The sequence below is a fragment of the Stegodyphus dumicola genome, chromosome X1 (genome assembly GCF_044657685.1).
Source record: "Stegodyphus dumicola isolate Sdum_Otavi_A_Nest chromosome X1, ASM4465768v1".
In the NCBI taxonomy this organism is placed as follows: domain Eukaryota; kingdom Metazoa; phylum Arthropoda; class Arachnida; order Araneae; family Eresidae; genus Stegodyphus; species Stegodyphus dumicola.
The window spans coordinates 224,777,542-224,798,085 of record NC_140780.1 but is presented as its reverse complement, the minus strand read 5'-3'; the positions used below and the strand labels follow the sequence as shown (position 1 = coordinate 224,798,085).

The following is a 20,544-nucleotide window of genomic DNA, read 5'->3' as shown; positions in this document are numbered from 1 at the left end:
ATTACTAGACAAGCCACAGAGAAAATGCTTTGATAAAACCGCAGCAATTAGAGATTTCTTTGAAAAATTTACTTCAAATTGCAAAGATCCCTATAGTTTGTGTTAGTACTTCACTATCGACGAGAAACTCTTAATAATTTCGGGGCCAATGAGGGTTCTGGCAATATATGCTGATCAAATCAGCGAAGTATGGAATCAAGATTTTTGCACTGGTAGACTCAAGAACTTTTCATACTTCTAATATGGAAATATCCTGCAGTACAGCTAAATGTCCATTCAAGATCAGTACCAGTCCATGTGATGATGTAAAAAGATTAATCCAACCACTTATCTAGCAGGAAAAAGATGTGATGAAGCCAAGGACAGAAAAACATGAATGTGATATTCAAAATGTGAAAACTTTCTGTGCCAAGAATGCATAAATATATTTTATTCAAAGTAAAAACAGATAAAATAAGCACTGTATTTAGGATAGAGAGGTTCAACTGCACTAACGTAACAGCTGTCATTTCTCTGCATTTGGTTACAACTGCAGTTCAGTTCTCAACATTTCTAAAGTAATTTTTATTCTTTCAAGGCAAGTATTTGTTATCTCATGTATGTATTTCATGTTTGTTATCACATAATGGTTTTCATATTTTTCTACTCAATATCATTTTATTTCACATTAAAATATTCAGGTGATAACCACTATTCTTTACTATAATTTGCTATCACAAAATATATCATAAATCTGGAAGCACTAATAAGAAAGTGACAAGCACTCTATAACTGAGACTGAATCATAGCATACATGCCTAGTAAATCTTCTCTTCACTATACTGGCAATATTATTAATTGTTATTCAGCAACGGAAATAATTAGAATGTTTCTTACGAAACTGTTTACTCTTTCATCTTCAGATAATAAAACATTCTAGATCCCTAGAGGACAGATACAAATAATACTGTATTTACTTGCATATTTTTCCTCCCAGCTTTTCAGCATATTATTTAGAAACTTCTGATTCATGATAAGAATGTAAAATGTATGCACCAATAAGAAAATATTTTTCATAAGTAAATAGAATACTATTGAAACTGATAAATTCTCCGACATACATAACATTACTCTGTTTTTATGCATGCTTTTTAATGCGCTATGTTTATCTTTAAGACATATCATCAGCAATAGTATATATACATAGTGAAATTTTTGGTATTCTGCTGGTATTGGGACCAGATTCAGGAATGTTAAGTATATACGCATGTCTGTACTTGTCTATATGCATTGTATACACACACATACATACACACATACATGCAGCCATACATACATTTCTAAACCCGGTCCTGATAACAGGAGAATCAACAAAGAAATAAAAAGAATTGACAGCTTCAGATTTACCTTAAAATATTTATAAATAAGAAGATAACTAAACAGATATGGAATGTCAACAGAAAACCACTGACACAGCTAACCATTGCTCTCAAGAAACTGTGCTTGCTATTTCCTCAATCCAACAGAAAAATCTTAGTGTAACGATAAACAGATTATGAATACCTTTAAACCAGTTTTCTTATCCAGTATGTTGGATAAATACAGCATAAATAAATACTGCATTTAAAAAAAAGGTTCCTTCCAAAACGAAGTTTAATATCATGGACACAAAAATTGTATAATCTGATAAAATAACCTTTTTTAATTTATTCTTAGTAACACAAAAAAGTATAACAACATGGTTTAACAAAAAGAGAGAAAATTAAGTTATATTGAGGGCTACTACATTTGACAACATTTACTGCATTTTACAATTAAAAATAGGTACTTTACGTGTTATGATAACCACCTTAGTAGATGTCACCAAATTTTCAAAATGTGCCAAACTCTGGCAACCATGCACATACCATTTTCGACAATCATGCTTATAACAATCATTCAGTCAAGCAACCCTGCCATTTTCATATGCATTCATATTTTGTTGTATTCCAAGTTCCAATGGCTTTTATGAACTAATTGTGATATTTTTTTGTCTTGTTTTAAATTATGAGCTTGTAGAATTAACCAGCAGTGGGAGAAAGTGAGGTTAAGATTCCCACAGGATTAGAGAATTTTGTTAAAATTTTCTAAAGGGAACAATGAGGAAATGCATTTCCTAGATAAGCAAGGTTTGTATGAACCAAGGTTTGCCAAGGTTTGTATGAACCTTGGCAGCAGTGCTTCTCCATTATTCTCTCACGTTTTTTAAGCCGAAATCAGACTGCTGCGTACTTGAGAAAAAGATAGTGGCAAAAATTTACAAAAAGATTTGAAGAATGCATGAGTTATTTTTAATACATCATGCAATTCTTATTTAATAATTAAAAATTTGGGGCAGTCTTATATTTTAGGGTACCCCTTGGATTATCACCAAGTTGTTTCATTTATGGTGGTGGTGTGGTGTATTTAATCCTGGCAAAGCACACTAGAGCTATCTGCCTTAGGGTAGCGATGCCTGCGTGGATGACTTTCTACGGGAAACTGGCTCGTATACACGTTACACATGGGGAAAACCACGAAAACACCCATGCAGCCAGCCCATTCATGGGATTCGAACCTCGGACCGAAGTACCAGTGTTCAGCAACTTTACCACTCGGCCGCTGGTGTGCCTGTTTTATTTACGATTACCTGAGTAATTTACGTTGAATGTTAAGGACACCCTATTATGACGCGGTTGGTTGTAATGCGTGATTGCGGCATGGTAAGGAAGTTCATTGCTTATTTTGTGCTTTACACCATAAATTTACACCGTACTGGTGGTATGATTAACCTGAAATGTCTGTATGCTTGGGAACAAATGGGAAAGAAAACATTGACTGACTGGTGTGTAGATGAAAATTTAAATAGCTTCATTCACCTCTCAGGAAATTACACAGCGAGATTTACAGATTTGGAACTGAAGCCGTTCATGGAATCCAAACCTCGGACCGAACTACCAGTGTTCAGCGACTTTACCACTCGGCCGCTGGTGTGCCTGTTTTATTTACGATTACCTGAGTAATTTATGTTGAATGTTATGGACACCCTATTATGATGCGGTTGGTTGTAATGCGTGATTGTGGCGTGGTAAGGAAGTTCATTGCTTATTTTGTGCTTTACACCATAAATTTACACCATACTGGTGGTATGATTAACCTGAAATTTCTGTATGCTTTGGAACAAATGGGAAAGAAAACATTGACTGGTGTGTAGATGAAAATTTAAATAGCTTCATTCAGCTCTCAGGAAATTACACAGCGAGATTTACGGATTTGGAAACTGAAGCTCATATCAACACTATGGGAGGTATGTGGGGTGTAATAAAAAGAAATTTTCAAAAGAAATGCCAGACAGTCCAGAGGATATTTCTTATTTTTAATTTTCTGATTTTATGTGGCGACGGCAGTACACAGATTCTAGTTCGGATAATTTTAAACAGTTTTTGGCTGCTGTGCACGACATTCTATGCACGACACACTAATTTCTTAATACAATAAGTCGATATTTCCTTTTTGTACTGGGCAGATTAGATAACATGTATTCCCATTTTTATGTTATTTCCTTGTTTTATTTGATTTAAAGTACAGTTCATTGAGTTTATAATTTTTTATGTTTTATTGCACTATGTTTTGGACACTATTTTACCTGGGAGGGTGTTGCCCATAAACAAGAACAGTGCCAAAAAAAATTGCAAATTTTTGCCAAGTGGTACCCCAAATATATTTTTCCCAGAATCTGTGTTTAAAATTGCTAAAGTATTTTTTTTAACATGTTGATAATGTTTACCAATTTGCAATAAACATTGTAATCTTGCTAATTTTTCTCAAGAAAAAAGGGCGAGAAAACCACCAATGATGAAAATTACAGATGAAAATGTAAAAGTTACTCGATAAGTAATGAAGTAAGTAAATCTGTAAAAAATTGCCAAACTGCACCAGGGTGGTTGCGTTAAATACGAAAGTACCTAAATATATTAAGAGCAGCTTCAGCAGTAAAGTATTCAGGAACTGCAAACTTCATGCACTGTAGTTTTTGTTTTTAATATTCTAGCACAGAGACTCTCAATCGGTGGTATGCAAAGAAACAAGGCTATTTTTAACTATTAAATTGAAAAATTAAATACCCCAAGATCTTGTTTAAGTTTTTTCTGTAACACTCATAAATTTATGCGATCTGAGCTTTCTTCAAGTTCAGCAGCCGATCATAAACTTGAGCAAAGCAACCAATTTTTATTTTCACAAATATACTTAACAGGTACTTTGTCTTCTTGCTGCTTTGTATTCCTTACTTTTCTACGCGATTTGAGAATATTGTCGTTTATTTTTCAAGAACTTGTAATATACTGTGCATTTTAATATTTGTGAAAAATAAAACCTAGATTTTCAAAATGGAAAAATGGCTAGGATTGACTAAGCAGAAATGTAATGATTCACAGGTAATGATTTCAGGACAATCTACTACCACTAAGAATATTGAAATGAAAAATTCTTTATAGAAAACATAATGAAAGTTATTTATCATTTTGAGTTTGCTTGGAATCAAGATGTTATGGACCCTCAAATTGAATTTGGTATTCGCAGTGAACTATTATCTAATCTAAGTAAAAAACCATTGTTTCTTAAAAGAGATCTTGAATCTAAGCATGCCAATTTAAAAAATAAATCTGTAGAATGTTTTAAGATGAAATTATCGGAGTTCAAAAATATTTAACAAGTAATGAAAGGTTTTGTTAAAGTGAAAAAGCTTTAGAAGGTTGTTAGTTATCCAGTCCTAAGAATTGCCAAGACTGAGCAGGCTCACATTATTGGAGAAAACCTTATAGTACCAGCAGATAAAGAAATGTTTTAGCATTATTCAACGAAAAAGTGGTTAATGAATTTAATAATATTCTGTTATCAAATGATATAGTAAGTCAACGACTTCATGTAGTGGCAAATTAAATAAAAGAGAAACTTATTCAAAAAATAAAACACAATGCTTATTTTGCATTGCAATTTAATTAAAGTACCGATATAATGAACTTTGGTCAATTATTAGTTTACATACGTTTCGAAAAAGATAAACAAATTGCAAAAGAGTATTCATTTTTTGAAACTCTTCATGATAGAGCAACTGCAAATTAAATTTTTAAAGTTATTGACAATTTTAGGTCTCGGAATGATTATTCTTTGGAATAAGTGCATTGCCATATGCAGTGATGGAGTGCTTTAATAGGAAAACATTTCAGTGTTATTTCTGAAATAAAGGAAGTCGCACTTAAAACTAAATTTACTCACTGCTCCATACATTGTAAAGCTTTGGTAGCAAAAACAATCCCTGAAAACCTGAAAATCGTTTTGAATCAAGCTGTGAACATTGCTAATTTTATTAAAACCCGAGCTGTAAATTCAGTAATATTTATGATTTTATGCCAAGAGATGGGGGAAGTGAGCATGAAACACTTTTGTTAGATTCCGAAGTAAGGTGGTTATCCAGACGGAAAGTTTTAAATCTTTTTGAACTTCGATCAGAAATTCAAAGTTTCCTTCGTGATTCAAAATTTGAATTGCAAAAATATTTATTGAGTTATGGTTGGTGCATTTAGCATATTGTTACGGTTTTTGCCTTTATTTGGTTATTTTTAGTAGAATTTATAATTAAAATTGTTTTATGTTCCTGTGCAATGCAGTACGAGAATTATTTGAAGAGAAAGCTACGCCGGAAAAATTAAAATACAGAAGCACACATTTAACATTTTAATAAATAGATATATCGTAATTGTACTCTTTTGCTATCCAGAAAAATCGAGAAAATACAAGAATGTTCCCGTGTTGATTAAAAGCTTATAAAACCTGGAGGGGAGAAAAAATCTCAAATCAGTTGCTTACAAGGTTGTTTACTTACTGCTGTTGTTGATTGTAGCGAATTCACAGTGAGATCAGATTTTTTTGCTTTGTCTTTTGTAAAATGTTTTAGTAGTTTAAAATATAACTACTGTGAAATATTGCAATATTGTACGAATATATCTGAGGAAATTTCAGCATTTTGTTTTATTTCTTGGGATAATAACAAATTTATTAACTTCTTATCGGCTTGTGCATTCAATCCATTACGAACCCGTACATACACAACAATACTTATTGATATTTTTGCAAAGTTAAAAGAATTAAATTTAGGATTACAAGAACAATGTGCTAATTTATTTACCATTAAAGATAAAATAAATGCAATAATAGAAAAACTCTTATCTAATAATCAAAGAATTGGATAATAATATTTTAAGCTTTTAACCACTTTTTGCCAAGTTTTCTAATCAAAAATAATTTGAAAATAAAAGCATCCGGCATTAAAAATCATTGTTTTTTTGTTTTTAACATGCATTTTCCTGCGAATGAGGAAAAACGAAATTGGATTATGAATCCATTTGGTTCAAATGTACCTAAAACTTCATCTCGTAAAGAAATAGAAGAATTGATAAAAATTTCCTGTGGTCGAACTCTAACCGAAGATTTCAAAAATAACACACTTATTAACTTTTGTTTGAAAAAAAAAGAAAAAAAAAGAATTTAAAGGCATTTCAAATAAAGCTATTAAATTTTCATTGTGCTTTTGCACAACCTATTTGTGTGAACAAGGATTTTCTTCCATGTTATACAGTACAAGGTCCAAAATCCGGACATCCATTATCCGGAATGATCTAAACTCTGGACCTCAAAACCACCAACAAAATTTTTCTCGTAGGCTTTACGCATGCTCATTTGATTTTCCCCTCCGCGCATAATAAAACATCAGGAGATTCCCAATTCTTAATTTCAGTTCGACATTAAATAAAATACCTTGTTACTGAAGAAACAATCATTTTAGCATAAATTTGTACAATCAGTAATTTGACTCCGTTGCTGCATATTTACTTCACACACATCCTCAAACCAAAACATTCTACATAGATACATATTTGATCTGATGCCACATGGTGAATCATTATTTATTATAATTTCCTTTCATCACCGCATGTTTATCAAATCATGACAACTTGAGTAATAACTCATGTAGCCATCCCTAAACAATGTTTTTATGTTAGCATTTGAATAATAAAAAAGTGTGGTAACCTTTTTTGTTGACAGTACACTTGGCGATAATTACAGGTTTCAGTTAAATGCGCCAAAAAATGTTGACGAGGAAAAATTTACCAAAAAATTTCCTTCCATATGTTAAAAACAGATTTTGTTAATGATATTCATAGACCTAAAGATTACATTTAGGGCTATTTGAATTAAGAATACTGATTTGTTAGTCGCATATACCCAAAACCAATTCCAGGGCTAGTATGGCCATGCCGAGTCGCACAATTTAGGACCTACAGAGACTGCATCAAGCGGTAAGATACCTAGCACCAGCCTTCAGTAAAGCTTAAGTATATGTGGGAATTTATTTATTCAGAACTCAAGCTTTAACCCTTTCAGGATGGACGTCCCATATACGCATTCGCTAAGAACGTCTCTTACAGCCGGGCGTCTCATCCACGCATCACTACAGATTGCATTCAGAGGACGCATGATGCGTATACACATTTAAGCTGGAATGTTTTTTCTGAAAGCCACTAGATGGCATCCTATGACCATTTACTTTTGAAATGAACACAGTTTTAGGTTCCTGACCTTGAGTTTGATATATTCTGCTTGACTTTGGTATTTTACTCATCATCTCTTGCGAGGGTTGGGGGGGGGAAAGGGAAAGTGTAAACAGATGTGAGCTCTTAAAATTGCTGCGTTCTAATGAAAACATTTGCGTGTCTGATTTATATCCAATTCCTTTTCTTTATTCTATTTTTTACCTCTACTATGTATGGTCTTTTAGGATTAGTATGTGGAGTATTGTTACGTTCTGCATTGCTTTCATATATATTTCCGTTTCTTCTCTTTTTATTTCGGAAAGCCTCACCTCCATTCTATTATGGCGGGAAGGCGCTATTTATCAGAGGAAGAATACCCTTGTATGGTTAATGAACCATTTACTAATGCAGACGAGAGTGATTATTCATTTTCTAAAGCGTTAGAAAGTGATACTTTTCCCTGCTTCGAGATTTACCACACTCAGTCTTCATTTTAAATTTTGTTTCTTCTTACTGTAAGCAGTCTTTATTGTCTTGTTTTATTAATTTTAAACTTTACTGATGGATTTCATCAATTAAAACTTTCGAATAATTTCAATAGCGCTTCTGAAAATTATTTTACAAGATAACTAATTTTTTAAGTATATTTTAACGTAAAATAAAGAAAAAAATGTTATTAAGTGCTAATTTTAACATACATAAAAAAGAGCTCAAGTAAAAATCTAAAATGATACCAAAAAGAAGAAGAAAGAAGAAGCGAAACTTTTTTTTCTGATTTTTTTATACAATTAGGCTTAGCGATGCAAAACCTCCGTCCTGTACGATGACTGCCTTTGATTCCCTTCCGTCCCGCACGAGCATCTTAAACAAAGGTGCGCCATCACGAAAGGTTTCAGCATGTGCAAGAAATAGACATAAGTATAATAAATAATTAAACTAATACAATTCAGGCTTAATTGCCTCAGTGCGCGATAGAAGCAAGATAAAATTTAACAGACAACTTGTCGTTACTCACCAAGCTCATGATGCATAGCCAAATACGTATAGTTAAGGATAGCTAAATTTGAAGATAATAGCCGCTAATTTGAAATGTTTTCTAAATGTTGCAAAACAAAGGTGAAATTTTCCAGTTAACGGATTTTGTAAAGAAATGTGGAGAAGCGGTAATAAATCAAGATGATATAAAGGAAGTTTTTCATTGTGATGACAATGCTTCTCAATCATCAATCAATCAATGAATGAATTGAGAAATCTGTAGTTATGCTTCTAGATACAGAAAATGTCGCTATAGTGATAGTTGCTCGATAGTGACTACGGAATCCTCAAAACAGCAGTTACAGTACTTCAACAATGTAACTAAACAAAAGATTATCTATGTCTACAGAATTAAAGAGAAAGTATTAGCACAGAAAACGAAGTAAATTAAAACAACTTACATTGAAAGAAATGGTTTAATAAGGTAAACAAATAAATATTAAGTTTTTTTTTTTTTTTTTTTTTTTTTTTTTTTTGTAAATTTTGATACCCTTTAGATCATAAATACTTCGTTATTTCATAAATAAGCATTTCATATTTTTAATTTTATAATTTCTACATGCCATCTTACTAGATTTAAAATGATGATATATTACACAGAAAAATCTCGAATACGGAATTGCCAAAGTCCCGACGAGTACAGATTTCGGACTTTGTATCGTATTAGAAATATAAATACAGAACAAAATTAAAAGAGAATCATAATTTACGGTAACAACTAAGCGAAATATGACAAGACAAAGAAATTTATCTCTCTTTAACAGGCCCAAATTTCGCACTTACCAATTTTTAATCTAATACTTTTTATGTGTGTATATTTAATTCAAATAACCAACAGGTTGTACAAATGGAACAATAAATCTTTTATTATTATTATTTCCATTAAGAAATTAGAAAATAATCATCATAAAATATAATGGTGACACTCAAGTTCTTCAGTTTTTGTTTGGATGGTACACCTTAGTCAAAAGGTTGAGAATCGCTGTTCTAGCACAATTTTGTGCACAGTTTCAAACAAAAGATAAATTGTATTTCTGTGGCAGCATAAAGCATAATGTTGCATTATCGAAATTATTGAACGATACGTATTTCAAATTTCTTCATATAAAAATTTTAAAAATATGTTCGAAATTGAATGCAGAAATTCTGAAATTTGCAGATTTAAAAAATATGAAGAATAAGTACTCACAGAAAGTTGCATGCCTGGGATGTGAACTTTTAAGTTCTGAATTTCAGCTTGCAGAAAATATGCGCTAAAAGAACGTTTAAAAAATTTAACATTTTACTTCATCAAAATTCATTTGATTGTCTTTACCAAAAATATGTCAATTTTGTAATTTTTTCCCCTTGAATTAAAAAACTTGATAATATAAAAATTTGGGTACTATTCGGTTTCGAGGGCCGTAAAAAATCGTCAAAGTATTGTTGATGGCAATGCTGCCAAAAATAATTGCGGCAAGAAAGGAAGTATAATAGTAAATAACTATCTAAGATTGATTTTTAATTTAGATGAAAGGTTAATTTCATATAATATTTTTTTATCATGATAATTTATATGAAAAAGGTTAAACATGACTGAATGGAAGCATAAGAGTAAATAACTATTTCAGATCATTATTATAATTTATATAAAAATTGCTAAACATAACTGAATGGATGCCTGCATCGGTATTTCGCTATCGACTTATTGCTAAAGCATAACTTCATCTCGTTGATTGTTCAAACGCAATTTTCTATAATGAATGATGCCTTTTCTTTGAAAATATTCTCGGTAAAGCGTAGAATCGCTCACTTATTTGTTCGTCGCTTTTTACATGGGTTAAAAACAATTGGATTTTTGTCAATTTTCTTTTACTTTTTAAGTGAAAATAGGTTGATGTGTACATAGATAATGTCAAGGGTGTGCTCAGTGCCATTTTTGTGCAATTCTAGGATTTTTTTTTTAAGTGAAAATAGGTCAACGTGCACATGGATACCGAGTATGTACAGTTCTTAAAAACGCGTCAAGTAGTGGATGATTCTGCAGTTTACCCAAAATAACATTGCCGACTTTTCATCATGGGCAATTGTTAAATCCATAGGACATCAAAAAAGGATTTAAAGTCAAAAAAGTATTTTAAAATTAAACTAGTATTTCAATGGCATCTTAAGAAATATAGACTTTATATAAACTTATGCAATCTGAAATCGGCTTGTACGCTAGATTTGGCGCACTGTTAAATGGGCGCTTTTGCGCATACATTTTCGCTGCCATTTTTTTACGGCCCTCAGACCAGAATATAACACTTATTGTAATAATGTAAATAATTTAATTAAATGTATCTAACACGCCTTATTTATTTTGCACTTTTAGTCTGAATATTATGATTTATCTTTTCTGTCCTGAAATCCGCACAACCTCTGCGGATTTCCGGACATCTACTGTATCAAGCTTTTTTTTTTTTTTTTGTAAATTTTGATACCCTTTAGATCATAATTGCTTTTTATTTCAAAAATTATGGTTTTATATTTTTAATAGTACAATTTCTGCATGGCATGTTGCCAGATTTAAATTGATGATCTATAATCCAGAAAAAGCTCTAATCCGGAATCGCCGAAGTCTCGACAATTCCGGATTATGGACTTTGTACTGTATTCTAAAATTTGTGAGTTACCAAAAACACAACTGTATTAAAACACAAAAGTGCACCAAGCCAAAAATCGCCAATGGGGTCCTATACTCAAGCTGTACCGAAAACCCTATACTTAAGACACAATAACACGCCGAATAAATACTAATTCAGAAGTCAAACAACAAAAATCAGCGTTATACCTACAAAATTTCAACCGCAAATGCTTGCGGTTTTGCAGCTGAAGATGATGGTTCGGTAAAACCATCGAAACTAGTCCTGTGAAAATTTTGCTTGCGGTTTTGCAGCTGAAGATGATGGTTCGGTAAAACCATCGAAACTAGTCCTGTGAAAATTTTGTAGGTATAACGCTGATTTTTGTTGTTTGACTTCTGAACCCTATACTCCTATCCTGATTTAATGTTTTCATTGATTCGGCCCAAAATGCATTAACCTACGGAATATTATTACGTATAAGGAATTTTATAAATGGAATATTTTAGCTATGTATATAAAAACAAAAATGCTTGACAATTAAAAAACACAATAAATAAACACAGTTTCTCATTTTAATGATAACTTTCAGTAGCCCTTGACAATGTTAATCTGATAACAAAAAGCAGCTAATCTTTGGAATATGGTAACAGGTAGTTTGGCGACATTTTGGTAAGGCGATAAAGGTTACTAGCTAGGACTTTAGCAGTGAACATGGATACAGTCAAGAGTGTGCGCAATGCCATTTTTGTGCAATTCTGGGATGTTTTTTAAGTGAAAATAGGTCGACGTGTACATGGATGATACCGTGTATGTGCAATTCTTAAAAACGTAGCAAGTAGTGGGCGCTTCTGCACTTTCTCCCAATTTCGCACTTAATCTTCGTCATGATTAAGCACTTTTGTTCCATAAAAGTAATTCAGCTAGCAGATTGTTGGAAAAAAATGTTGAGAGAAAAAAAAATGCCTTTACTTCGTGAAAACAAAATGGCGTCCAAAAAAAAAAAACTAGCAGGTTCCTGTAGCAGGGTTGGTCGCCAAATTTTCACCAAGTTACCATAATCCAAAAATTAACTCGAAAGGCACACAAACGCTATGTCTCAAAGGACGAAGGCTTTCCTACAGAATTTTCTATGGGAAATTGTCTCGTATTCATGTTACACACATAAATAAGCTGGATGCCAATCCATTCCTCAGGATCTGCAGATAAGGTCAAACTATTGGTATTCAATAAGGACTTATTAAATTGGGTGTGAGTGTACTTTTAGTAGACAATGTTTACACATGAATTGTCAAATATTTTAGATTAAGTCTCCATTACACTATAATCTAATTAACCATATTATCTTACATAATTAAAATTAATTACAATATGATCTTTTTCAGTTCTCATAGCACATAAGCATAAGTAGCATACATTAAAAAAGTATGATCAAAACAATATGAGGCAGATTCCTACTACAAAATGTAACGTTCTAAAAAGTAAACTACAATGAAACTCTGATAAGGATAAAACTAAAAAGAAAGGAAAGGAAATTGTAATTAAGGAATCGAAAGTATTACTTCTTGATTCTATATTTCAATATCACTTCAACTTACTGGATATTTCAATTTATGAAAATTCTATTACAGTCAGATCAATAAAAACTATTCAAAATTTCAGCTCCTTTCAAATGAATTCTATGAAAACATTTTTTTATGCAAAAGTTAAAAAATGTTCCATTTTTTATTATCTACCTTGATTAATTATATGAAAAATTATAATATACAAAAAATTAAAACAAAATAATACATTTATTATCTACCTTGATTTGGCTTAAAGGCAGCAGTTACAATAGCAGTTATGGCAATTTAACATTTAAACTACATTAAATTAGATAAACTGACTAATTATGAACATAGCATTTGATACTGCCATTTGACAAAATAATGAACTCCAGTAGTTTGCCAAACGGCAGTAATCTAGTGGAATTACTGGAACTAATGAAAATTCTATCGGAATTTCAAAGAGCGGTTGATCTTTACATTATGGTAACTTGGCGTTTTTTTGGCGACCAACTCTCCTACAGCAACCCTCTTATTTTTTTTTTTCCGCCGCCATTTTGTCTTCACGAAGTAAAGACATGTTTCTTTTCTTTTTATCTACTGAACACTTCTTCCAACAATCTACTAGCCAAATTACACTTATGCTAGAAATTTTATCTAACAAAACTGCTTAATCATGACAAATATTCACTGCAAAATTGGGAAAAGTGCACAATACCATACTCCTTATGCATTTTTCAAAATAACACATACACATAAACCATGTACACGCAGACTTATTTTTACTTAAAAAAAATCATCCCAGAATTGCACAAAAATGGCATTGCGCACACTCTTCACTATATCCATGTACACTGCTTTTTTCTCATAAATTAGAAAAATTTCACGAAAATACATGACAATTTTCTCAATCTTTAAACCCGGTAAAAAGAACATATATGAAATTACCTGATCGCGAAAAAGTATTTACCCTTTTCAAATATGAACATTTCCACATATAAAATAAATAAAATATCCAAAAACTTTTACCTCTAAATCATCTATTACATTATACACGTCACCAATGAATTCATACCGCAACCATTACAAATACTTAGTGTCAGATATTTAAATTATTTCCATGCACGTTTACTTCAACTAAAACGTATACCAAATTCCTACAAACATAAAATTCACAAAATAACTATCATTTAATTAAAATATAATTAAATTCAAAAACACTACTTAAAATATAAATGAGCACATACATTAAATTAATACATACATAAATACCCATTTCGAATTCACTTTAGTTACGGCCATGGGATCCAAAAATTCACGAACACCGCTTCACAGAACACAGAATAAAGCCAAATACAAAATTTCCAGATTTTTTCCTGATTTCCCCCCTTTTCCGATTAAAGAACCGTAATTCGTCCATTAATATCACATGACATATCCCACGATCTCTCATTTCCCTCACACAAAATAATGCGTAATCGGAACTGAGTACTGCTCACATTATTACCAAAGTCCCAGGTAGTAACCTTTATCGCCTCCAAAATGTCGCCAAACTACCAGTTACCATATTGTAAAGATCAACCCAAAGAGCATTTGGAACTACCCTACACAGGGACACACAAATTTTTAAAAGTAAACTGCTTGTGATGCAGGCTGCAAATGACTTAGGTACTAAATCTAACATCCTCTACTCTGTTATGGAGGAAATAAACGCTTTAAATTAACTTGCTATGTCACTTATTTTGTGCTAATGCTTAATGTTTAGTAGATCTCTCAAAAATCAATTCTATAATAGATTAAGTACTATTCCGTTTTCAGGGAAGAAAAAAAATTGCAGCAAAAATGTATGCGGGAAAGCGCCAAATGTAGCGAATACGCCTATATAACCAAATATAGCGTGCCAAATCTAGCGTATGTGCTGATTTCAGATTGCGCAAGTTTATATAGTTCTATATTTCTTAAGACGCCATTGAAATACTAGTTTAATTTTTAATTCCTTTTCTGATATCTTATGGGATTTAACAATTTGGGAATTGCCCATGATGAAAAGTCTGCGATAGAATTTTGGGTAAAGTGCAGAATCACCCACTGCTTGATGCGTTTTTAAGAATTGCACATACTCGGTATCCATGTACACATCAACTTATTTTCATTTAAAAAAAAGCCCAGAATTGCACAAAAATGGCACTGCGCACACCCTTGACTTTACCTATGTACACATCAACCTATTGTCACTTGAAAAGTAAAAGAAACTTGACAAAATTCCAATTGTTTTTAACCCTTTTAAAAAGCAACAAACAAATAAGCGGGTGATTCTGCACTTTACCAAGAATGTTTTCAAAGAAAAGGCATCATTCATTATAGAAAATTAATGTTTGAAAAACCAACGAGATGACATTATGCTTTAGCGATAACTCGGTAACGAAATATTATATGAAATTAACCTTTCATCTAAATTTAAACATCAATATTTAGATAGTTATTTAGTATTATACTTCCTTTCTTGTGTTAGGGTTGCCGTAATTACTTTTAGCAGCACTGGCATCAACAATAGTTTGGCGATTTTTTACGGGCCTCGAAACCGAATAGTACCATACATTTATATTTAAAAAAATACGTAATTTTCTGTATTTAAATGTTTATATTTAACTGTTTAATTTTTAGTACTATCTCCTGCTTTGGTTCAGACTGCTGGATATTTTTGCACTCCTTAATTTTTACTTCCTCCTAGTTAGTCTACTCCTCATCTTACTTGGACTTTTTAGCCTAATTTGAGCATCACCACTGGTGTAGCCCTGAAACATTTCATCGATGACTTTTTCCACTTCCTACACTTTTTACGATCAACGTGATGTCTACTTCAGAAACTCTATAATTGCTTTCCCCTACAACTTCTTCAACCTGATATTTTTCCTCTTCTATGCTCGGACACATCACCTGATCATTCAGTCCACCACACTGTCATAACTAATCATTATTAGTGACAAAGCATCAGCTAATCAATTAACCTGCGAGCACACGCAACGGGTATGTCATACACATGTGCATTTTTCTTTTTGTATATTTCTCACCCATTCTTTCATAAAAGGACGAAACTTGGTGTAGCTGAGTTCAAGGTCACATATTTAAATGGGGGAAATTCCTGAGGTGACAGGTACAGCGGTCTTTTAGGAACAGCATTGTTCGGACATGTCATACCCGCGCGTGTACTCGCGTTTCTCAATGAGTCACTTCGCAGTTCTCGTTTTCAAGCTTTTAGTATAGGTTTTTTTGAGCTGTAAGTACGGCGATGTGTATTCCTTACGATGAAGAGATGAAAAGATTGAGAAATCTTCTTGAAACAGTTTCTTCTGACGGGGATTCATTTAGTGAAGATGTTGATGACAAAGAATATAATAGTAATCATGATTCATCTCTAGTGATTCAGATACAGAAACAGAAAATGAAACTTTGGAATGTAGCAATGAGTTTTATGTTGGAAAAAATGGAGTAAAATGGAACAAAAATAAATTCCGAACTAATGTTAGAATTGGCGCCAAAAATATTATAACTAAACTCCCTGGAAATACGAAGTATTCTAAAGACGTCTCAACACCTTTAGATTCCTGGTCACTGTTTATCGATGAAGATATGTTAAAACATGTAGTTGACAATACAAATATTTATATTCATTCAGTACGTGGAGATTTACTCGTGAACGGGATGCGAAAGCAACAAATGAGTTGGAAATCAAAGCTTTAATTGGATTGCTGTATTTATGTGGAGTTTATAAATCATCCCATGTGAACGTAAGAGATTTGTGGGCAACAGACGGAACGGGAATGGACATATTTCGGGAAACAATGTCGAGTGAACCGATTCCTCTTTCTTTTATGATGCCATTTTGATGACATTACAGATCGTCCCAGTAGAAGAGACATTGATAAATTAGCTCCGATCAGAGAATTTGTTGGAAATTTTGTCACAAATTGCCAAAAGGCTTATACTGTAGGAGAGTATGTGACCATTGATGAGAAGTTGGAATCAATCAGAAGTCGTTGTTCCTTTAAACAATATATGCCCAACAAGCCAGCAAAGTATGGCATAAAAATATTTGCTCTTGTAGACGCAAGGGTATTTTATACCTGCAGTATGGAAATTTATGCTGGTAAACAACCAGATGGGCCATTTCAAGTTGAAAATGGTGCAAGCGAAGTTGTCAAACGTTTAATAAGGCCCTTATACAACTCTGGTCTAAATTTAACAGTTGATCATTGGTATATGGGATATGAATTATCTCAAGATCTCCTAAAGAAGAAAATTACGATAGTAGATACAATGCATAAGAGAGAAATCCCACCTGAGTTTCTGGCAAAGAAAAGAGAAGTATATTCTTCAATTTTCGGTTTTCAGAAAGAAGCAACACTTGTATCTTATGTGCCGAAAAAAAAATAAGAATGTGATCCTGTTATCCACAATGCATTCCGGCGATCAAATCGATGAATCTACTGGGGAATCTAAAAAGCCTGAAATCATTACATTCTATAACATGACAAAAGGAGCAGTCGATGTTGTAGATGAGATGGCAGCTGCGTATTCTACAGTAAGAGTAGCACGTCGATGGCCTATGGTGATTTTCTTTTCAGTGTTAAACATGGCTGCCATTAATGCAAGAATAATTCTACTATCAAAGAAGGAGCCACCAATGGAAATACCGTACCAGGCGTACTTTTCTCAAAGCCTTAGGGATGCAGCTAATAAATAGAAAGTGTTCAAAATGAACGACGACAAGCATCTGTAGTTCCTGATTCTAGGCAAACACTGACCACCGATGAACATGTTAACAATGAACCCCCCCCCAAAAAAAAAACTAAAATTACTTACAAGAGGTGTACAGAGTGCCCCAAGAAAAAAGATAGAAAGACTAGATTCATTTGTGAAAATTGTAGCAAAAGTATATGTATGGAACATATGACCTCATTTTGTAAACAATGTTCAAAAAATTGTAAGTAAATAATTTTACCTCTCCTTATTCTTTCATATTTTGTCTAAAATGAAGTATTAACTTGGTTTTACATTTTAATTTCATTTAAAAACCAATTAATTTTATTCTGCAAATTTTTAATTATAAACTTTTTATTCGGGTATGACATACCCGGCGCGTGTTCTCGTGTTCGTTGGATCGGTGCGTGTGCTCGCGGGTTAACTGTAAAGAACTCAACACAAGGCTACTAGTTGTAATAACATGAAACTCCCTCTCTTACCGAGCACAAACCAGCAGTCTTCCTCACTTGGCCACTAGCAAAAGTAAACTTATAAATGCCCAAATTGCTTATATATACAAATGCTAACTACAGATTTATTGCTATGAAACACTTTGATTTCCTATATTATGTCAAATGCCAAAACAAAATATTTCCTGGAAGATTCAAAAAATTTTTTTTCAAGCAAAAATGAATCATTTTACAAGTAGATATATACACAGCAAATAGCAACCACATCCAAAATAAAATATCTAGAATACCACTTCAGAATAATATGTACAAAAGAAATGCATCATAATTTTGCAGCTAAGACTTGAATTCTGTTAACAGAAAAATACTGCATCTCCTACTACATATACTTTTGCACTCAATACAAATTATTTCACAGATAATCATTTCTATATCCACAACTTTTTTTCAGAGCCACATAAAATTTCACATTTTACTAGTGGGCATATTCAAAATTCACTTTCTCTCTCAACATGAAAATGAAATGCAAAAATACTTCAAAATAATATTCAACAAAGAAAGCAAACTTCCATATCCAACATATGACTGTTTTTATGAGAATCAACACACACTAAGCTTTTCTACTTCACAGTTTCAGAGTGGGCATATTTAGATCCTAACTTCTCAACATTACTAAATGCCGAGGATTTTCTAAATTTGATTCATCAATTGAAGCACACTTTCATATCACGCAACATACATAAAGAAAGCAAAATTATTCTGCTTTGTTAAAACAGATTAAAAAATAAACACAATTTCCACATAACTATTCAAAGAAACAAAAAAGACAAAAAAAATTAAAAATTAAAAACACTTACTGCTACATTAGCAGAAATTAAAGGGCAAGTTAAATAAACAATCATAAATTTTCCTACAGCATTCATTTACAAGGATTTTCTTTTCAGTTAAATACACTGCTTTTAATGTTAATTGAAATGATTCGGCCACCCACAAATTACTATGACCACGAATTACGGTTCATATTCAAAGCAAACACACATGATGCACTTTTATGCTTTAGTATCAGTCGATCATAACCTGTCAGAAAACAGATTTAACAAACTAGCAGTTTACGAAATCGAAGTAATTTCTTGCATGGTCGTACACATTTGAATGATACTCAAGTAATATTCGGCTACATTTAATTCACCAACACAACTATCTCGAAGTCAAATGCAAATGAAAATCGAATGCAACTAATACACGTGAAAATTTAAACTGCCATGAGGCGTACGGTTTGAACAGGTCCACTTCTCAATTTAAAAGCTCGTGCAAGGTGGTATCAGATGAGATGAACTGCACACTTTCGTATAACATTCAACAAATAAATTTTACTTATATCTTGCTATAGTAACATCACCCTCTCTCACTTTCCCCTCAGCGAAATGATCATCAGGTACGCGGCGATATCATATTAGTGCTAAAACACTGGAGTCTAGAACAAATACAATGTTCATTCAATTTAGCGAAGTTGTAAATAGAGAATATATTGAAGTCTATAAACTACTAATCTTTAGCCAAGGTCGGTTCACTGTCTTTAAGCATTTTAAGTCAGAGGCCCACTAGGGCGCACATTCCAGCCGTAGGCTTATCACAGACTTACCTGTCGCGAGGATCAATCCAAGTAGTTTTTTTATTAATATGATCGATAAAATATATTTTTCCATCGAAATCTCTTCCCACATCCCACCCGTCCGGCAGAGGAATTTCTCCATTCCGTCTTTTCGGCATATTTCATACAAATAATCCGAAACTGTCTTAGATCGTTTCTCCTCGACATCAGCTACGCTATGCTAAAAGACTCCATCTTGAATACCTCATTAACATAGGAATTACACGTTCAGTGACGTCATCAAACAGCCATCTGACTTTTTTTTTTTTTTTTTTTTTCCGACCATGTTTTCAACCAATCAGGCTTTACTGCCGGTGGCTATACTTGAACCAATAACAGTTGGGTATTAAGAGAAAGGAATGCAGTATTTTCGGAGCAGTCGCATACGAAAGGAAGAGCGCACAATTTTCTCTACACTATTATGTAAAATATTTCCTTTTTTCAACTAAGAAGTTATGTCTAACTCCGTAAATTTTATTTAATAAATATATGCGAAGAAGTTTTTCTTTAGCTCAGTAAAAATAGCATTGGCTTCTTGAATCTCTCATTGCGTAAAGAACGTCATTTCCGCTTTTGCGTTGCCATTCGATATTTAAGATTGCATTGCTCGCCACCTTGTGAACAAAGTTGTATCTTATTTAATAAATATTGAATGAAGAATTTTATAAATATTTTATTTTAATATTTTAACTATATTAATTTTACTTAGTAAAATTTACTTAATAAATATATATATATATATATGTATACGCTTAGAATTTTTTTTAGCTCAATAAAAAAGCATTCCCTTCTAGAACCCTTCAGCGTGTGAACGTCATTTCCGTTTTTGTGTTGCTATTGGATATTTATGATTGTAACGAACTACTTGCCACTTTGTAAATACAGATATAGCGCAAACTGTGCTCCTTG

The 20,544-nt window shown here is 32.5% G+C and overlaps 1 protein-coding gene across 2 annotated transcripts in view; it reads right to left on the bottom strand.

Annotated features, from left to right (window-relative positions):
- Positions 1-20,228, bottom strand: part of kibra (WW and C2 domain containing protein kibra) — a 186,296-nt gene extending 166,068 nt beyond the window's left edge. For both annotated transcript variants that reach the window (XM_035361929.2, XM_085808659.1), the window contains exon 1: positions 19,627-20,228. In XM_035361929.2, the coding sequence (XP_035217820.1) occupies positions 19,627-19,754 (128 nt within the window). In that variant the 5' untranslated portion in view covers positions 19,755-20,228. The remainder of the gene's footprint in view (positions 1-19,626) is intronic.
- Positions 20,229-20,544: the final 316 nt, after the last annotated feature.